Genomic DNA, 17,052 nt, shown 5'->3' on the forward strand with positions numbered 1-17,052 from the left:
ACTGGGGCCGGCCAGGGGGGCACGCTGGGGCCAGGCCTTGGGGGGTTCAGGGCCCCAGCCCCGCCCCACTCACGCTTGCCCGTGGCCAAGCTGCGGTTGTAGCCGACAGGACTGAGGTACTCGAAGATGAACACGGTGACGGCCACCACGGTCAGACACATGACGAACATCATGACCCACACGGCCGGGCTGTAGGGCTCTGCGGGGCAGCAAGGCACGGGTGAAGGGCATTGGGGCGACGCGAGCTTCAGGGCCAGGCGCTCACGTGTGCTCACACTCACACGCTCACGCTCACACTCGCACACACACACCCAGCCCCAAACCTCTTCTTGCCCTCTGAGGAGAGTCAGACTCGGGAGGTGCTCGGCTCCTGAGGGCAGACCACCGGCCTCCAGGAGGCCCCACTCTCTTGGGGCCGGAGGCCTAGTGGCCGGCCTCCCCCGGCCCCCTCCTGCTGACCCGGTCTCCGTCCCGAGGCCCACGTCTCCTCTGGACGCCGGCTGCCCCGTTGAGCCCGCCTGTCCGCGTGGCGCTCTGTTCCTGTATCTCCGCAGTTCTTTCCGGCACCCCCGTGTCTGTGCCTCGCCCAGCTCCCCGCGGGCCTTCCAGCGCCCTGCCATCTCCCCAGGTCCCCGGAGCAGGGAAGCCTGCGAGCCTCTCCGCCTCTCCCCTCCATCCCCGAAGCCCCGAAGCCCGGCCCGTCTGCTGCTGCCTCTGGCTCCACAGCGCCTCCTTCCCTCCCCACGTCTCGGGCACCCCCTGCCCAGCTCTGGCGGGGACCCCCGCTCCTGCCAGGGAGGGGCCCCGGCTCAAGGCCTCAGGCCAGTGTGAAGTGGGAGGGCTGCTCCCTGTGCCCCGCCACCCTCCCCTCCCCTCCTGGAGGACCAGGCCGGGGGCTCTGGGCAGAGGCAGCACCCAGGCCTCAGTGGGCCCAGGCTCACCCAGAAAGGCAGAGGGCGACACTGTCCCATTGCTCCGGGCCACCATGACGCTGATCCCCGTCTCCACGAAGGGCACAGAGAAGTCTACGATTTCGGATCTCTCCTCGTTGATGGTGAGGGAGCCGATGGCCATGTCTGCCCGCTGGTAGAAAACCTGGAGCGAGGAGCCAGCCAAGAGAGAGTGGGGACGGGGCGGCCGAAGGAGAAAGCAGGGAGGACGGAGAGAAGGCGGACAAAGGGGAGAAGGGGCTGAGGGGAAATCGGGGAGAAGAGAGGCGGCGAGGGGGCGCCCGGGGGAGAGGCTGGGGGTGGGCCCCCCTCCCCGCCGTCCGCGCACTCCCTCCAGGCCGGGCCCACCTCCCCAATCATGCCGTTCCAGACGCCATCGATTTTCTTCCCATGTTTGCCGTTGGTGACGAGGTAGAGGTCGTAGCTGAAGCCGATGGTCTGGGCCAGGCGTTTGAGGATGTCTATGCAGAAGCCTTTACAGCAGCGCTTTTCCGGCCGGGGGGCATCGGGTGGGGGGCTGGGGAGAGAAGGGCGACCGTGGGGCTGGGGCCCGAGGCGCCCCCGTTCACCTCCCGATAACCGCGGGGAACTCTGGCCCGCTTTGGCTCTCCTCCTGCCGGTGGGGTGGCCCCCATTCCCAGGTGGCCTTCTCGGGGCCTGCGAGCTCCCCAAAGGCACAACTCAGGACGGGCTGTCCCAGACTGACTCCGGCCTCATCGGCCTCATCTTCCGTCGCCCCAGCCCTCTCGTGAGGTGGGGAGGCCAAAGAGGAGACCCCAAGCCACACTCTGACCAGGACCATCGCCGAGAATGCACCCACATGCACAGAAGGTGCTAGCCGGCGTGGACCTCGGAAGCTTCGGGTGTGACCCGAAGCCTGATGGGAGGAGGACTTCGAGGGCTTGCCAGGGCGGCTGGGGCCACTTTTGGACAGTGAGAATGGCTAGCAAGCCTCCCTTTCTCTCACACTGACGCCTGTTCCTTTGCTCTCCACCCATCGCTTCTAGTCTGTCCTCCCAGGCCCAGCTGAACAAAGAGAACCAGGGAAGAAGGGTCGTGGGCAGCAGCGCTGACTCTCCAGGCCTCTCTCCAGCTTCCAGCCCTGGGCGCTCTCCAAAGCCCCTCCAGCTCCCCCAACAGCACTCCTCACCAGCCCCAAATGAGCTCAGCGTCCGCCACCCCGAGAACCCGGAATAATCGATCCCCTCCTCAACAGCAAAGCTCTTCAGTGAGAGGTATATGGGGAGAATTCCTCTGGAAGGCAGTGGTGGCCCCAGCCTGCCTTCTCCTGCCTCCACTGATTCGTCTGAGCCTAAGCGGGGTCTCCCCCCAAGCTCCCATCCTCAGGCCTCTGCTCTTCTCTCTCTGCGCGGTTACAGGCCCTCAGTGGCTTCTCCTCCCACCTCTCTGAAGGCTCCTCATTTATGGCTTCCAGGCCCTTTCACTTGCCCAGGGAGAGGGAGAAGACAGCTTGACACCTACCACCTACCACCTGCCAAGGGCGAGTCATTTACCCTTAGGAACTTCAGTTTTCTCGTCCATAAAAAAGGGGATGATGGCGCCCGCTCCCAGGATTGGGGTGAGGCACAGAGACAATAATGAGGGTACAGGGAACATGGAAGCTCCAATTAGTGCAGTGGTCCAGTGAACCTCTCATCTCGTTGAGGTGGGCGCTTCCTCCATGATGCAGACTGGAGTTCACCCCAGCCTGTCCATCATGGTGTCCATCTTCTATGTTCTCCTGGACATGGGCCACTGGGGGCTCGCATGAGGTGCCAGGAGCCTTCTTTCCTCTCACTTTCTCAATGCCAAGTGAGGCCTCAGTGTTCTACGACCGGCAACCCAATCCCTACTAGAAAGAGCCCAGTGCCAGAAGGAGGGGCCTTTGCTTTGGGACCTAGCTTGGGATTAGGAACAGTATGGGCACGATTTCCCCAAGGCTTTTTCCCATTCTGTTCTGGGTCCTTCCTTGTATTTTTTTTTTTAAACCCTTGTACTTTGGTGTATTGTCTCGTAGGTGGAAGAGTGGTAAGGGTGGGCAATGGGGGTCAAGTGACTTGCCCAGGGTCACACAGCTGGGAAGTGGCTGAGGCCGGGTTTGAACCTAGGACCTCCTGTCTCTAGGCCTGGCTCTCACTCCATTGAGCTACCCAGCTGCTCCCTCCTTCCTTGTATTTTTGAGGCTATTTCAGAGCATGAATGGCTCTGCTCTCTGAGCTGTCCATCAAACTATGTGATCGTAAGGGCAACGGGCTGTCTTCATCCACTTGGTTTTTTCTGTGTGGATGGTTAATTTCCCTGTATGAACCCTGTTGATTCTGGATCTCACTTAGAAGGCTCTGTTCTGGGATGATGCCATCCACACAATGTCACTGGCAAGAAGTTATGGCAGAGCTTACCTCCTAGAGGGAATTGTCTTTCCATTTGGACTCCTTCATTGGAGTGGCAGATGACTCTGGGGAGCTGGCAGCTCTTTTTTATTCCCCACTTGATGCCATTAGCCAGAGGGTCATCAGAGAAAGCTTCTTCTGTGGTTCCACCTTCCACGGAATCTTGTATGATTCTGACATGGAAAAGTGCTATTCTGCCTCCTGAAGCGAATGCTTTTTTAAAATGGCCAACAAAGAATAAACATGTTTTGGTTTTTTTTTTTCTACTATACCTTTCAGCCAGTTGGTGATTTGGATGTCATCAGTACTAAGCATGTCCCCAGAGAAGAGATGAGAAAATATAGCTTCCTCTCCCCTGGGCTCAAGGCACTCCTAAAACTACTGCGCATAGGCCCCCACCGGTGTGTTTGATTTTAACAGTCAGCCTAAGAACACTGGCTTAGAGCAAAGGCGATTACAAAACTAACAGACCAAGCTCCCCTAGAAACCTGAGGTACAGTCCCACAAATGGCGGGACTGCTTCCGAGGCACACAGCTGGAAGAGCTCACATTGTGAGGACTAGGCAGGCCATCGGGCCCCTGCACTGTGGTCACTCCCTGCTGGATACTGCTTGGCTGTGGAATTCACTGTCTCTAGCTTTCTGCTCAGCTGGAGTCATCTGGGGTGTTCCATTCCAAGCAGGACGCCCTGCAAGGACCATATGAATCACTCTTTTTCCTTTCCACGGAGGAGGAGACAACAGGACGTCATCTTTCTCTTGGCTCTAGAGTCTAGAATCTCCAGGACTTGGAATTGTGGATTTGAAGATTCAAAGCTGGAACTGCCCCAGAAGTCTCCTTTTGCTGCTAGGAGCCCAGACTTGGGGATGGGGTTGCCCAGAGAACTTAGAAACCCCCTCTCTGTTCTGGGAAGATGGCGGTCCAGGAAGTGGTCTCTCCTAGTTCCTTTCTCCAGCGGGAGGGTTTGGTCACTCTGCCTCCAAGGCCCCATGGCCAGTGTCTGAGGAGGAAGGAGAGAACGCTCCTCCCTCCCTCTGGCCCTCTGGTGGGAAGCAAGAGGCATCCAGAAGGATGAAGGCTGGCTCCTCCAGACTCTTCCCTCCATCTCAGGGTGGGGCCAGCCGCCTTTGTGAATGGTGCCAGGGTGTGGCTGATCCTCCAATGGTCACTCTGGCTAATGGCCAACATCTGATGGTACCTGAGGCAGCTAGGTGGCGCCATAGTGTGCAGAGTGCCAGGCCTGGAGTCAGAAAGATTCCTTTTCCCGAGTTCAAATCTGGCCTCCAATATTTACTAGCTGTGTGACCCTGGTAAGGCACTTGACCCTGTTTCCCTCAGTTTCCTCATCTGTAAAATGGCTATAATGATAGCCCCTAGCTCCCAGAATAGTAGGGCCTCTGTAAAAGGAACAGGAGAAGGAAGTGGACGACAACCACCCCAGCGGGGGTTGAGCCGCCAAAAACCAGTTGGTTACCTTCATCTAATGACCAATTTGATGATGCTAACAGGCTGATGCCAGTCTGTTTCCCAGTCCTGTTGTTTAGGGCCAGACTAGAGCCTGCGCCATCGGCCTCCAGGATCTCTCCCGTCACTTCAGTTCTTGCCGTGCCCAGGCCGCCAAGCACAGTGAGTGTCCGTGGCCCATCTGTCCCTGCTCCCAAGCTGATCGGTTCTCTGAGGCCTCAGGGAGGCTCTCCGGGATTTGACACAAAAGCCTTGGCCGAGCCACGAGGTATTCTCAGCCCGTCCAATGAGGGGAGCTCTTGGGAGGGTCCGGCCCTAGTGGAGCTGGTGGGCCTGAAGAGGACGTTCACTTCCCCTCACGCATATAATCCCACCTTTCCAACAAAGAGCCCTTTACAAAATCCTCCTTTACCACCTGCTCTGGCACCTGCGCAGGCCTTTTTCAGCCCCAGAACAGTTAAGGAGGAGGGCAGGCAGGAGCGAGGATAGCAAAGTAAAGCCACAAGGCCTGATAACGCCTGCCCTTCTGTGAGCCAGTCTGGCCCCCGATGGGCCCCCAAAGTCCATAAGGCTCTCCTGACAGAGGCTGGTGAGCTAGGATGGCCTCACCTCAACGAGAAGCCTGAACCGTGTGAACATTTCTCTAAGGGGACCCTTTGACACAGTCTTGGTCCATGCATTTCTCCAGTGAGTCTGCAAAAGCTGCAGGACATTCCAAAGGGAGGTCTGGCGAGCCAGCCCCCTTCAACCATACCCCCCCCCTCAGAAAACCCCAGCTACGGAGAGGGCTGCCAACAAAGGTGTTCCACACAAGGGGCTAATTTGCTGTTGGGCAGACTTTGTCCTATGGACTTGCAGTCCTACTGACCTTGCAGAAGTGGGTTGGACTCGTGTCCAAGAAGGTGAGGAATCTAGACCCATCTCTGAGTAAAATAACCCTCAAAGTGAAATCTCCCATAGGGTGCTCTCAACATGCTTCCCTCTGAAGTGATGAGGGTCCTTGGGGGGCCTTGGTACATTCCAGGACACCAGGACTCGGGATGCATCATGCATGCGATTTAGATCACCTTCCATGGTAGAAGGTGGAAGACAGAGGAATATCACAAAATATCACTCCTGAAGCACTGGCTTTGCCTAGCGGATCCCTGAGGTGTCCAAGATAGAGATGGCAGATGAAGTTCCACAAGGAGAGCCTCAGGGCTAGCCCCCCAACTTGAACTCATGGGTCGGGACCTCCGGAGGAATAGCTCTCCTAGTTCCAAAGCAATTGATCTACATTCTTAAAACTATACTTACAAGCCCCCACCTATGTGTCCACCTTCAACAGTCAGCCAGAGAACACAATCAGCTGGAAACAAAGGGACTTACTAACATGCCCTGATGAGAAAAGTAGTGATGGGAGCGCTCTGGCACCAGACATTGGTGGGGAAAACATGTGCATGAAGAAGTCACAAGAGGCCCGCACATGTGACGTACGTGTGGCCAGGGAGCACTGTGTAAGAGGGGGCAACTCACGCCTCGGATGGATGCTTTAGGGCTGCAGGACTACAGGGCCGCTATGTCCCCACATGCTCCGCCAGACACCGCTCCATTGCTCACTGCTGGACACTGCTTGGCTGTCGTCTCCAGTGCCTCCAGCTTCTTGCTCAGCTAGAGTCCTTGGTGGTTTTGCATTCCAAGGAAGATGCTGTGCGGGCACCATGTGGAGTGTCTCCTTCCCCCTCTGTGGAGCAGGAAGCATCAGGAAATCTCTACCTATAAGATCCAGAGCTTGAAACTCTCAAATCGTATTTCTTGAATTTGGAGTTACCCATGAGGCAACTCTCAAAGCTGTTGCCACCCCAGAAATCTCCCTTCTGTGCTAGAAGGCTAGATGGTGGGATCATGCTGTCTAGGGAATAGCTCTGGATATATTTGTTTAGATTGTCATCTCCCTCATAAGATGGCAAGCTCCTCGAGGGCGGGGGCTGTCTTTTGACTCTCTTTGTATCCCCAGTCCTTAGCACAATGCCTGGCACATAGCAGGCCCTCAATGTTTATCGATGGAGGGATGGATTGATTGCTGGAAGATTAGGGTTTAAGAAGCAATGTCCTTGAATCCCCTTATCCGGCTGTGAGCTCACTCACGTCTCCTACAGCCATGAGTTTCTGCCGCAAAGTGCCATTGCCGGTGAGGGTGAGGGAGAAAGAGGCCCTTCCCCCAATTGTATCTTCCAGGAGACTCAAGGGAAAAGGTGCAAAGTGAGTCCTCAGGAGTGCAGGCCTCCCTCTGGAATGCTCTCCTCTGAGCTCACTGGCTCACGGGGGTGTCCTTTGCTTTTGAAATGTCAGCAGGAGCAGGACTGACCTGCAGTCTGTCCGTCGTTACCTGCGGCCAATGATCTGGTCACAGAATCGGGGTGTGTGGGCAGCCCCTTTACACCCTCCTATTAAGTTGTTTGGAAAAGCTCCTCGTTTTGGTCAGAGCAGGCCCAGATCCACCTCCATAGTAGAGATCAATCCTGAAATGATGGCAATTGAAAATGGAAATATCAACAAATGATTTCTGAAAAATCTGGGACCCGCCATCGAAGAGCATCCGTGAGAGCCCGCGTCTTCCTTCTTCACAGTTTCACCGTGGATGCCCTCAACAGAGGTGAGGATTGTTCCCATAAAAATCTCCTTGATTTTCCCTGGCTTACTAAGGACTGATTACTCGGTTCGGTAATATGGCCTCCACCTTGAGAACTCTCTCCTCTTGGGGAGTGCTTGAGACCACTTGGGGCCCATGACCTCGCCCTGTGTGTGTACCCAAGGCCCATTCCAGCTGTTCCGCCACCACCATTTTCTCCGGCGCCATCTCCCTTTCCTCTGGGAGCACACCTGGTATAATGATGGTCAAGCCCAAATGTGGTGACTCCATTCTCCATGCCTGTGAAAAAGCTTTTGCTTAGGAAAATGGATGTAGATCTCTCCCAGTTTTCATCTGGTTCTGGGCCTCCTTTGGGGCTCAGCCTTCAATGCCCTTGGGTGACCTTTCCTTTCCTTCTGAATTGTCTTTATTTCTTTCCCTCACTCTTTGGAGTGGCGCTGCCCTGATGGGGCCAGGGAAGAGGCTCTTGGCCAAGGGAGGAGGAGTGCCTGGAGCAGCATTTCAGAGGTGGACGTGGGAGATGGCTTCTGGGAGAGTCACCCTGGCAGAAGGGCAGACCATGGAGTGTAACTGGTGCTGGCTGGTTGATCTCAAGGTAAATAGGAGGCTCTTTGATTGGCTTCAGAGGCAATTAACAGGCCTTGGCTCTCCCTGCCATCATTTCCCTTCATCCTAGCACTCTATGGGGTAGAGCTTGACAGCTTGTCAAATGGAGGCACCCTGTGAGAAACCATGCCAGCAGGGTTCTTCTTCTCTCCAAGGCCACAAGAAATGGACCTTGCGAGGGGAAGGGGGTTGGGCTTGGGAAAGGGTTCCCAGGCTGGCTCAAGGCCCTGAGGAGTGACCTACCGGTGGGGTCCCAGCCCAGAACTCAGCTGGCAGCAATGCTGACTTTGGATGGGAATGTAGGGGAAGTCAGAAACTACGGTGATATACATACAGGAGGGTATGTTCCACTCTCTACCCAGGGATGGGGAGGAAGCATCTGTACATTTTTCCTTTTGGTCTTTTTTTAACTCCTTCCCTTCTGTCTTAGAATCAATACTGCATATTGATTTCAAGGCAGAAGTGCGGTAAGGGCTAGGCAATGAGGATGAAGTGACTTGTCCAGGGTCACCCAGCTAGGCAATATCTGAATCTAAATTTGAACTCAGGACCTCCTGTCTCCAGGTCTAGCTTTTTAATCCACTGAGCCACCTGGCTACCCCCTGTACTTCTGTTTTGGATATGGCTCTGAAGTAGGTAGACCTTTGTAAAATCAGATTAATGGGAAGGGGTTAAACGAAAGCAGGGGGGATAAGAAGCAGCGGGGTGGCTCAGTGGATTAAGAAGCAGTCCTAGAGATAGGAGATCCTGGGTTCAAATCTGGCCTCAGACATTTCCTAGCTGTGTTACCCTGGGCAAGTCACTTCACCCCCATTGCCTAGCCCTAGTGCTCTTCTGCCTTAGAACTGATAGGTAGTATTGATTCTAAGATGGAAGGTCAGGATTTAAAAAAGAAAAAGAAAAAAGAAGCAGGGAGCTGGTCATCGGTGTGTGGGTGCCTAACTGGTGGGGGCTTGAATGAAAGGCAACAGAGAGAGATGTCCCATGATCCTCTCAGGAGAGCCTGTAGCCCTGAGAGGTGGAAGGAGCAGCCTCCCTCTGGGAAGCAGTGAATGCTACGCTGTCACTCATCACCTTTCTCCATCTTTCCCACTTAGACTCAGAAAAAAAGTATCTATTCCAAACCAGGGGTGGCCTCGGCTTCCCCATCGCTTTCCCTGGGGGTAGGATCACGTGTTTGAGGGCTCACACCATTTCTAGGGCAACAGGCAAAGGAGAGCATTTGATCCCGGTCGATGTCCATTCTTCCATCCATTTCCAGGTTCCAGGCCTCAAAGGCTGCCCCTCCTCATTTCTGCCTTTAGTTCCCTTCAAGGCTCCTCCAGATGCTAGTTACTCTGCACTGCTCTTGAGTAGATCCTGTATTTGCTTATCTGTATAAACTGCGTCCCTGCAGGAGAACAGAAGCTCCCTTTGGCCAGGCAGGGACTCGCTCTCACACGGGCTGCCCCGGCTCCTAGCACGGCGCTGGGCACTCACAAATCCTTGTTCTTGATTGGCTCCCATCCTTCCCTGCTATGACAGAACCAACTGCATTTTTGGCCAAGTGCCACCCAGCACCTCCTGGGGCCTTTCTCAAAGAAAGTATTCCAGCCGTGCGCCCAGCTGGAGGCTTGCCTTGCCCCCCTCTCCTCCCCTGGCCTAAAACACGTTTTCCTACAGATGGTTCTCCATCTTCTCCCTTTGGGTCCCAAAGAATCTTCTGCTTTCCCGTGAAGGATCTCACCCGACTGGTCTCTGGGCCTGGCGTTGCCACGCAGACCTCCGTTCTTTCGATGTTGGCAGGTTTTGTACACGTTTCTTGGCCTCTGGGGTAAGAGAAGATCCAGTGTCCCGTGACTCGTCGTTCAATAAAATCATCGCCTTCTGAGGTGGGACAAACCCAACTCTGGCAACTCCAGTTTCTGCTTCTCTGGGGAGATGTCATGGAGCTCCTGACCACTGAACCGCCGCTTCCGTCGGCCTCCCGGCTTCATTTCACCGATATCGAGGATGCCATCCATGACAAGATGCCGTTCCTCTGGCAGCACGTCCGCTGGGTCGCTGGGTGGGGAGCTCCCCGCAAAGAGTACCAGGGCAAGGTCGATATTTCTAGATCAGCTCAGAACGGGGATTCCTCGTGCCCTCTGCCCCTTGTCCTCTACTCCATCAGTGTCCACACCCCACGGGCGACTGGGACCCAAATGGCAACATGGTTTACTTTGATCAAACACATCATCACCAAGTGGCCAGGCTATTGGCAGCGATGCATCTCTGCATACTTCATGAGGCGAGACCTCGGCAAGTGGGCACAGCCTGTGGTCAAAGTTTCTGTAGCCTGGCACAATGGGCTTCATGGGCATGGCTTCTGGGAATCCAGCATCCTCTCCCCGCTATCATCAGGCAGTAGAGGAAGCTCTGAGGCGGTAGTGATTATCATTGTTCTGTTATTACTTCTGTTCTTGTCCACCGTCTTCTCCTCACTTTCAATATTCCCTCGGTTGGCCATGCCATTGGCTGCCCCCAATTCAATGAGAAAATCAACACCGGTTTCAACCTCTCTCCAATGGGATGTCCCATCGCGCTACCGAACCGAGTCCATCGTCTCCCCTTCTCTCGAATGTCCTCTGAAATTCCCCCATCTCTGCCGATGCTGGCCCATGTCAGTCCTGCAGGCTGCTGATTCCACCTCCACCAGCTCTCTTCCCATCATCTCCACTCGCCTGGCCCCTTCCTCCTCCCTCCCACCTGAATCATTCTAGTAGCGGCTTCCTCTGGTCTCCCTCTCCTCCGGCCTGAGCACATTCCCTGAGCCTTCCTTCCGAAGCATACCTCTAGGCGTGGCAGACTAGCCCCTAGTCCTGGTCTATACTTCTTCCTTGTGTCTACCTCTGCAGCCTTCTTTTCCTTCAAAGCTTGGTGCAGGGGCCACTCTTCCAGAAAGTCTTCCCTGATTCCACAAGCTAAAGCTGGCCTCTCCACCTCCACCTTTTCCTAGAGCATTCCGCGGTCTGCTCACACTGTCCCTCAAATCCCCAAGAGCAGGGGCTATGGTTTTTCTACCTCTGTATCCCCAACAGTGACGTGTGCTTGGTGTGGAATAAATTCGATCTCTCTCCCTATCCTGCAGCCATATTTCCCAACAGATTTTTCGGTCCTCCCTGCTGCCCAGCTGGGCAGCCGAGTCCTGGCGTCCCAAAGAATAAGGATTTAATTTGGAAGCTCTTACTGAGTTCGCCTTAAAATGTCTCTACCTCTGCACCTACCATCGACCCACGGGCTCCAGTGATTGAATCTGGATGTGATCGCCAGGGTTCCAGGGGAGGCAGAAGAGATAGCCAAGGGGATGGGGTCATTGGGGTTCCTAGGGGCCGAAGGAGCTCGAGCCCAGTCGCTAGTGTCCCACCTGTGAGTGAGGTTGAGCTGGCTACGGCAGGGCACGGAGTCCCGGATGCAGGTGCCACTGAGGGGGTCGGCTGGCTCCACAATGACGAAGGGTCGTTCCTCCAGTGTGGCCACCATGAGGTGTTGGGTGTCATCCACGGGCTGCAGGAAGCGGCCATACCGAGACCAGAGTGGGTACTTGAGCCGTAGAGACTGCTGTTCCCAGGTCCCCACCTGGGCCAAGGATGAGGAGAAGAATTGATGATTGGGTTCATCAATGCCCCCGATCCCTAACTCTTCAGCGAGGTGTCCCCTTAGCCTCAGACACCTAGGTGCCTGGGCCCCTGGACTTACCACTTCCCAGGTTCTGTCCTTAGTGAGAGAGATGACCACAAGGGAAGGATTCACCAGGAAGCCATCTTCATTGAAGGAGTAGTCCCGGTTGTCCCAGGTGATGTTCATAAAATACCTGCCATGGTCATAGGGATGAAGATTTCAGACCAGAGCCCAGAGGCCTTGAGAACGTGGCTAGGACAAGATGGGAGTCACCGACCACAAGCCTTTTGGGGCGATGGAGGAGCGTGAGGTCTGCCCTGACTCTGTCTTCCAGATCCCAGAGGACAGTCACCTGACCTACATTAATACAGGCCTTCCAGGCCTTGCCATCTGCCCTACAGCTTCATGCACTGCCTCTCCTATTCAGAGTACAGGCTCCATGAGAACTAGGGCCATCTTGCTTTTTCTCCTGGGCTCCTAAGCACCTACCACAGTGCTTGGCACAGAATAAGCACTTTATGGAATAACCAGTGCTTCTCCATCCATCCATCCATCCATCCATCCATCCAACCATCCATCCATTCATCCATCCATCTCTCCATCCATCCATTCTTTCATTCATCCATCCATCCATCCATTCATCCATTCTTCCATCCATCCATCCATCCATCCATCCATCCATTCTTTCATTCTTGCCCCCTGACACCTACTGAGGCTTTCTCTACTCATTCAGTCAAGCTGCTCTCCTGGGGCCATCTTGGTTATTATCTATCAGATCTGGCCATCCCCTTCCCCAAAGCTTCCACATCCCAGTCCCTGCCTCCTGGCCTGGGTCCTGGTCTCTAGTGGCTATCTTCCTGGACCTGGAGGCCTCCAGTCCCAACGGTCAGTCCCCTGGTGTCCACCCAGACTCCTTACCGGTGCAGGCTCTCTCCCCGCTGGCTTCTGTTCTGAGCTCTGCAGTCATGCCCCAGCTCAGGTAGGAACCCATAGTCACGAAGCAGGGCCTGGGCTCCCCGGGCTACCACCGCCACGCCTGCTGCCACCCTCTTTGCCAGGTCATCCCGCCAGCCAGCTGACCGGACTGCGAAGAGCCCCGCGGGTAGCGGGGCACCCCCTGGCAGGAGAGGTGGTTCCCCAGGCCCTCCCCCTCCTCCACCCCCCGCCAGTTGGGGTCCCACCATGAACCACACATAGCCAGGGCCTGTAAGGCCAGCAGCAGCCGCCGCACGAAACAGCGGCTCTGCCTCCTCTCGGGCGCAGAAAAGAAGGCGTATCTGGGCACTGAGACTGCGGAGGCGGGCACCGAGCACCTCCTCGCCAGCCCCGGGATCCAGGGTCAGTGCTCCCCGGTGCTCCCAGCCCACCAGGCTGCCATCCGTCAGGGCCTCAATGTAAGCCAAGAAGGCCCGGTGGCCAGGAGCCGCCGTGGTCACTGCCACAAAGGACGTCCAGTCATACTCTTCCAGCACCTCAAAGATGACTTGTAGCTGCTGCTCTGTGGAGGAACCCAGCTGGAGGAAGGTAGAGCCCTTCTCCTGAGGACCACAGAGGAAAGAAAGGAGCACGGGAGCCGAGCCTGAGAGCTAGCCGATGGCCGAGATGCCATTCAGGGTAAACTTCCCATTGTACGGAACAAGAAACCGAGGATGGGCTGGGGGGCAGATGGGGCGAGGAGACGTGTGCACAAAGTCTAGGATCCAAGTCCAAAGGGCGCTGGGAGATTCTACAAGTCAACCCTCTCATTTACAGATGGGAAAACGAAGGCCCAGAGTGGGTGACAAACTTCTCTGGGGCTGCGGTCAGCCTGGAAGCCCCAAAGATGATGCCACCCTCCTGCTCCTCTGATGACGTCCCCAGGTCAGACCCCAGACATAAGTGCTAGCAGGCTACTGCGGCAAGGCATCACTCCACTCCCCAGACCTGGACTCTAGACCCAAGCCTGAGGGGGAGAGGGACAACGTGATGGCTGTATCTCCCAGTAGGTGGCGGGGAGAGAAGGCACTATGACTATGGGGCTGAGGTGAAGAACCCCTGGAAGGCCATGGGGTGGGGGCACAGCCCTTCACGGTCTAGGTGTGGAGGTCGCAGCCCTGGTGACTTCCCTACTCTACGGCTGCCCATCCCCATCCCTCCCTTCTCTCTCACGACTCCTAAAAGCTCCTCCCCTCACCCCATTTCATCCCCCGGCTCTCCCACTCAGGGCCTCTCGTCCCTAGCCAACGAGGCTCCCCAGCCTCCCCAACTCTCATCTCCGAGCTCATTCCCATAAGGCCCTTGCAGAGGAGATGAGGACAACCCCCCTAAGCCCTGGGTTTGGGGACAAGGCAGCAGCCCACTCTTCCCACCTGTGTGCCCCTACCTCCATGCCTGGGCCCTGAGGTCCTCACGGGTGTGGACAAGGCCACCCCTCACGGCTGCTCCCTCCACTGACTACCTTGGGCCTAAGAGCATGAGGATGGCTCCCTGCTCTTTGCTTCCCCCCAGGCCCTGGTCCCACTGGGCATTCACCCAAGGCCACAGCCCAGGCCCTGACCCCTTGGGGCATGAGATGAGTTCATCTCCACTCCCGGCTCCCCCTCCCACTGCCTCATCTCCTTTTGGCCCCCACCCCAGCCGGTCACCTTGGGCGTGAGGACGAGAGCGGCACCGCCATGAACGGCCACAATGGGCAGGGCAGTCTGAGCAGAAAGGAAGTCAAGGATGGGGGCGACGGCTGGTGCGCGGGAATCATCCTCGAAGACCACGCCGTGGACGCGAAGGCCCGAAAGCAGGTCACACAGCTGAAGCATGAGGCTGCGCGGGTCGGTGCCATTGAGGACCAAGGCCACAGGGCGGACCTCCAGGCCTGGGCTGCGTACTGCAGCGGCCACAGCAGGGCCCAGACGAGCCGCCTCCCCTGCATAGGCTGGCCCCGAGAACACCAACGCCACATTGAGGGGCCGTCCGGTGCCCGGCTCCCCAATGCTGCTGCCGCCCAGTGGGGGAGCCACCTCAGGGAAGGGGCTGGCACAAGCCAAGGCCAGCAGCAAGAGCATGTTAGCTGGGCCTAGAGGGCCGTGGGGGCTGAGGGGGCCACGCATTTCCTGGGGGCCCTGCCGGGCAGCCTCTAATGGCCCCAGAAGAGAAAGGGACAGGGGAAGGTTGGAAAGGGAAGAGGGGGAGAGAGAGAGAGAGAGAGAGAGAGACAGAGAGAGAGAGAGAGAGAGAGAGAGAGAGAGAGAGAGAAACAAGAACAGAGGCAGAGGTGCGGACATAACCAAAGATTGGGCATAGTGAGAGGTCAAAGACACAGGGAAGGGGGCCACAGGGATGAAATAGGGATTCAGGGACCGGGCAGGAGGCCCGAGGGAGAGAGAAAGGCAGGAGCAGAAGAAGGCAGGGCCCCAGGAAGAAGGCAGAGGCCAGAAAGGGCCCCAGGGACAGCCAGAAAGGGGCAGAGGGTTAAAGGTAGGCAAGGGAGCCAGGGGAGATTGCCAGAGAGAGAGAAAGGAGAAAGGAGGAGAGACGTGTGCCCAGCGAGCAAGGCAGGGATGACGGGCAGAGTGGAATGGAGGGCAAAGGAAAGGAAGAACAATTGGAGAGATGAGAAAAGAAAAGAAGAGGAAGGGCAGGAAAAAAAGAAGAAAGGGTCAGTGAGACTGACCCCCAAGCCCCTTGTCAGCCCCATTCCCCAGCTGGCCCCTCCATCCCCTCCCCCAATCTTTGCCGCCTCCCTCCCCCAGGCTCCACCCCAGGTGCCCCGGGCCGAGGGCGAGGAGGGGGGCCCCGGGGTGGGGTGATGCAGCTGTGGCCACTGGGAGGGAGTTGAGGAGTGGGGGGATCCTGGCTGCTGGCCCAGAGCAATTTAGCAAATTGGAGGGAACACAGAGTCCTCTTCCTGTGCCCGCTGGCTGGACTCGGGGTCCTCAGGAGGCTGGGGGGAGCCAGGTGCCCGGGCCCCTGAAGGGCACTAGCTGGAGCCTGGATCCCTGGGTCCCTAAGTAGGGGAGTTGGGGCCCACATACCTGGGTCCCCAAAAGGGCAGGGGTTGGGGTTCCAGACGCCTGGATCCCTGGGGGGGAAAGGGCTGGGGCATGGACACCCGCTTCCCAGAGGGGAACCCTGAGCCAGGGCAGGCTGTCAATCCATCCTGGCTGTCAGTATCCCCATGGGTTGCCATGGCAGCAGGCTTGACAGCTGGGGGAGGGATAGAGAGAGGGGAGGCCCTGCCTTCTGGCCAGGCCCCACCCCCTCCCCGGGTGCCAGGGCCCCCCCTTTCCTGGCACTGGGGCAGGGGCTCAGAGGGAGCTCCTCCTCCTCCTCTCTGGCAGTCATTAGCCTTGATTAGTGCTCAGAATAGCACCCCCAGCCTCCACCCCAAAATAACCCACAGCTGTGGCCTAGCCCTGGTGGGGTTAACATCCCCCCTCCAGCTCCTTCCTCTCCCCTTTCTCCCCTCCTCTGGGCTCCTCTTTCCCCTCTAGCCACAGGGCTGAAGTGGGGGGGCGGCACCCCAAGATCTTGGGGGCCCCAGTCCTCAGGAACCCATGCCCCGGCTCTCCGCTCCACTCCATTCAACAAATAGGAGGATGCGGTGCCCCTGGGGGCCGGGCGCCCAGCCCCATCCCACCCCGGCCTCACTGAGGCAGGGGAGCCAGCTTCAGAGCCCCGGCGTCCGACCCATTCCCCACACAGGGGAGCGCCGCTCCCCCCCCCCCCCCCAAGCCCTTCCGGCCCAGCTCCCATCCCGGCTCTCCTTGAAGCGGGCCAGGCCAGGGGCACGGCCCGCGGGGCCAGCCCGCCCACCCCGCTCCCGTTCCGTGTATAGCACCGACGACACGACAGCCCTAAGAAGGAAGGAGGGCTCCCGGGGCTCAGGCAGCCCTGGCCCGCTCCCCCTCCCCGCTCCCCTCGGACGGTCCCCCGGATCCTCCGCTGGGGCCCCGTCGCCGCAGTCAGCCTGCCGCGGGTGCCGCAGACAGTGAACCCAGCTTGGCACCCCGGCCCCAGGAATGCGGAGGGGGACGGGGGTGTGGGCGCTCTGCGGCCCGGCGCAGGGGCTTCACTGCCCAAGGGATGCCCCGGGCATGGGGCCAGGGGCCTGGACGACCTTCAGGGCCTTGGAAGCAGTATTAACAGCACAGTCACAGCCCCGGGGAACGCGGACAGGACCGAGGAGAGGGGACGGCCAGCCGGGCGGACGGCTGGACCGAGGGAGGGAGGACGCTGGAAAAAGAGGGAGGGGCGAGGTGGGAGAAGGAGAGAAACGGGGCCAGAGGGAAGAGGCACTGACCGTGCGGGGGTCTGGGGGGCAGTGGGGGCGGGGAGGGGAAGGGTCCCGGCCCGCCGGGAGGGGGTGGGGGAGAAGAGGGAAAGATGGGGAGAAGGG

At 57.8% G+C, this 17,052-nt stretch overlaps 1 protein-coding gene across 1 annotated transcript in view; it reads right to left on the reverse strand.

Moving 5' to 3' along the window:
- GRIN2D (glutamate ionotropic receptor NMDA type subunit 2D) overlaps positions 1-14,764 on the reverse strand; it is a 39,878-nt gene extending 25,114 nt beyond the window's left edge. Inside the window, exons 1-7 of the mRNA XM_044668525.1 lie at positions 14,306-14,764; positions 12,600-13,219; positions 11,760-11,874; positions 11,428-11,639; positions 1,299-1,467; positions 942-1,095; positions 74-199 (exon numbers count right to left, since the gene is read on the reverse strand). Coding sequence (XP_044524460.1) covers positions 74-199; positions 942-1,095; positions 1,299-1,467; positions 11,428-11,639; positions 11,760-11,874; positions 12,600-13,219; positions 14,306-14,764 — 1,855 coding nt within the window. The remainder of the gene's footprint in view (positions 1-73; positions 200-941; positions 1,096-1,298; positions 1,468-11,427; positions 11,640-11,759; positions 11,875-12,599; positions 13,220-14,305) is intronic.
- Between the last annotated feature and the right edge of the window lie 2,288 nt (positions 14,765-17,052).

This window comes from Gracilinanus agilis, chromosome 3 (assembly GCF_016433145.1).
Source record: "Gracilinanus agilis isolate LMUSP501 chromosome 3, AgileGrace, whole genome shotgun sequence".
Lineage (NCBI taxonomy): Eukaryota > Metazoa > Chordata > Mammalia > Didelphimorphia > Didelphidae > Gracilinanus > Gracilinanus agilis.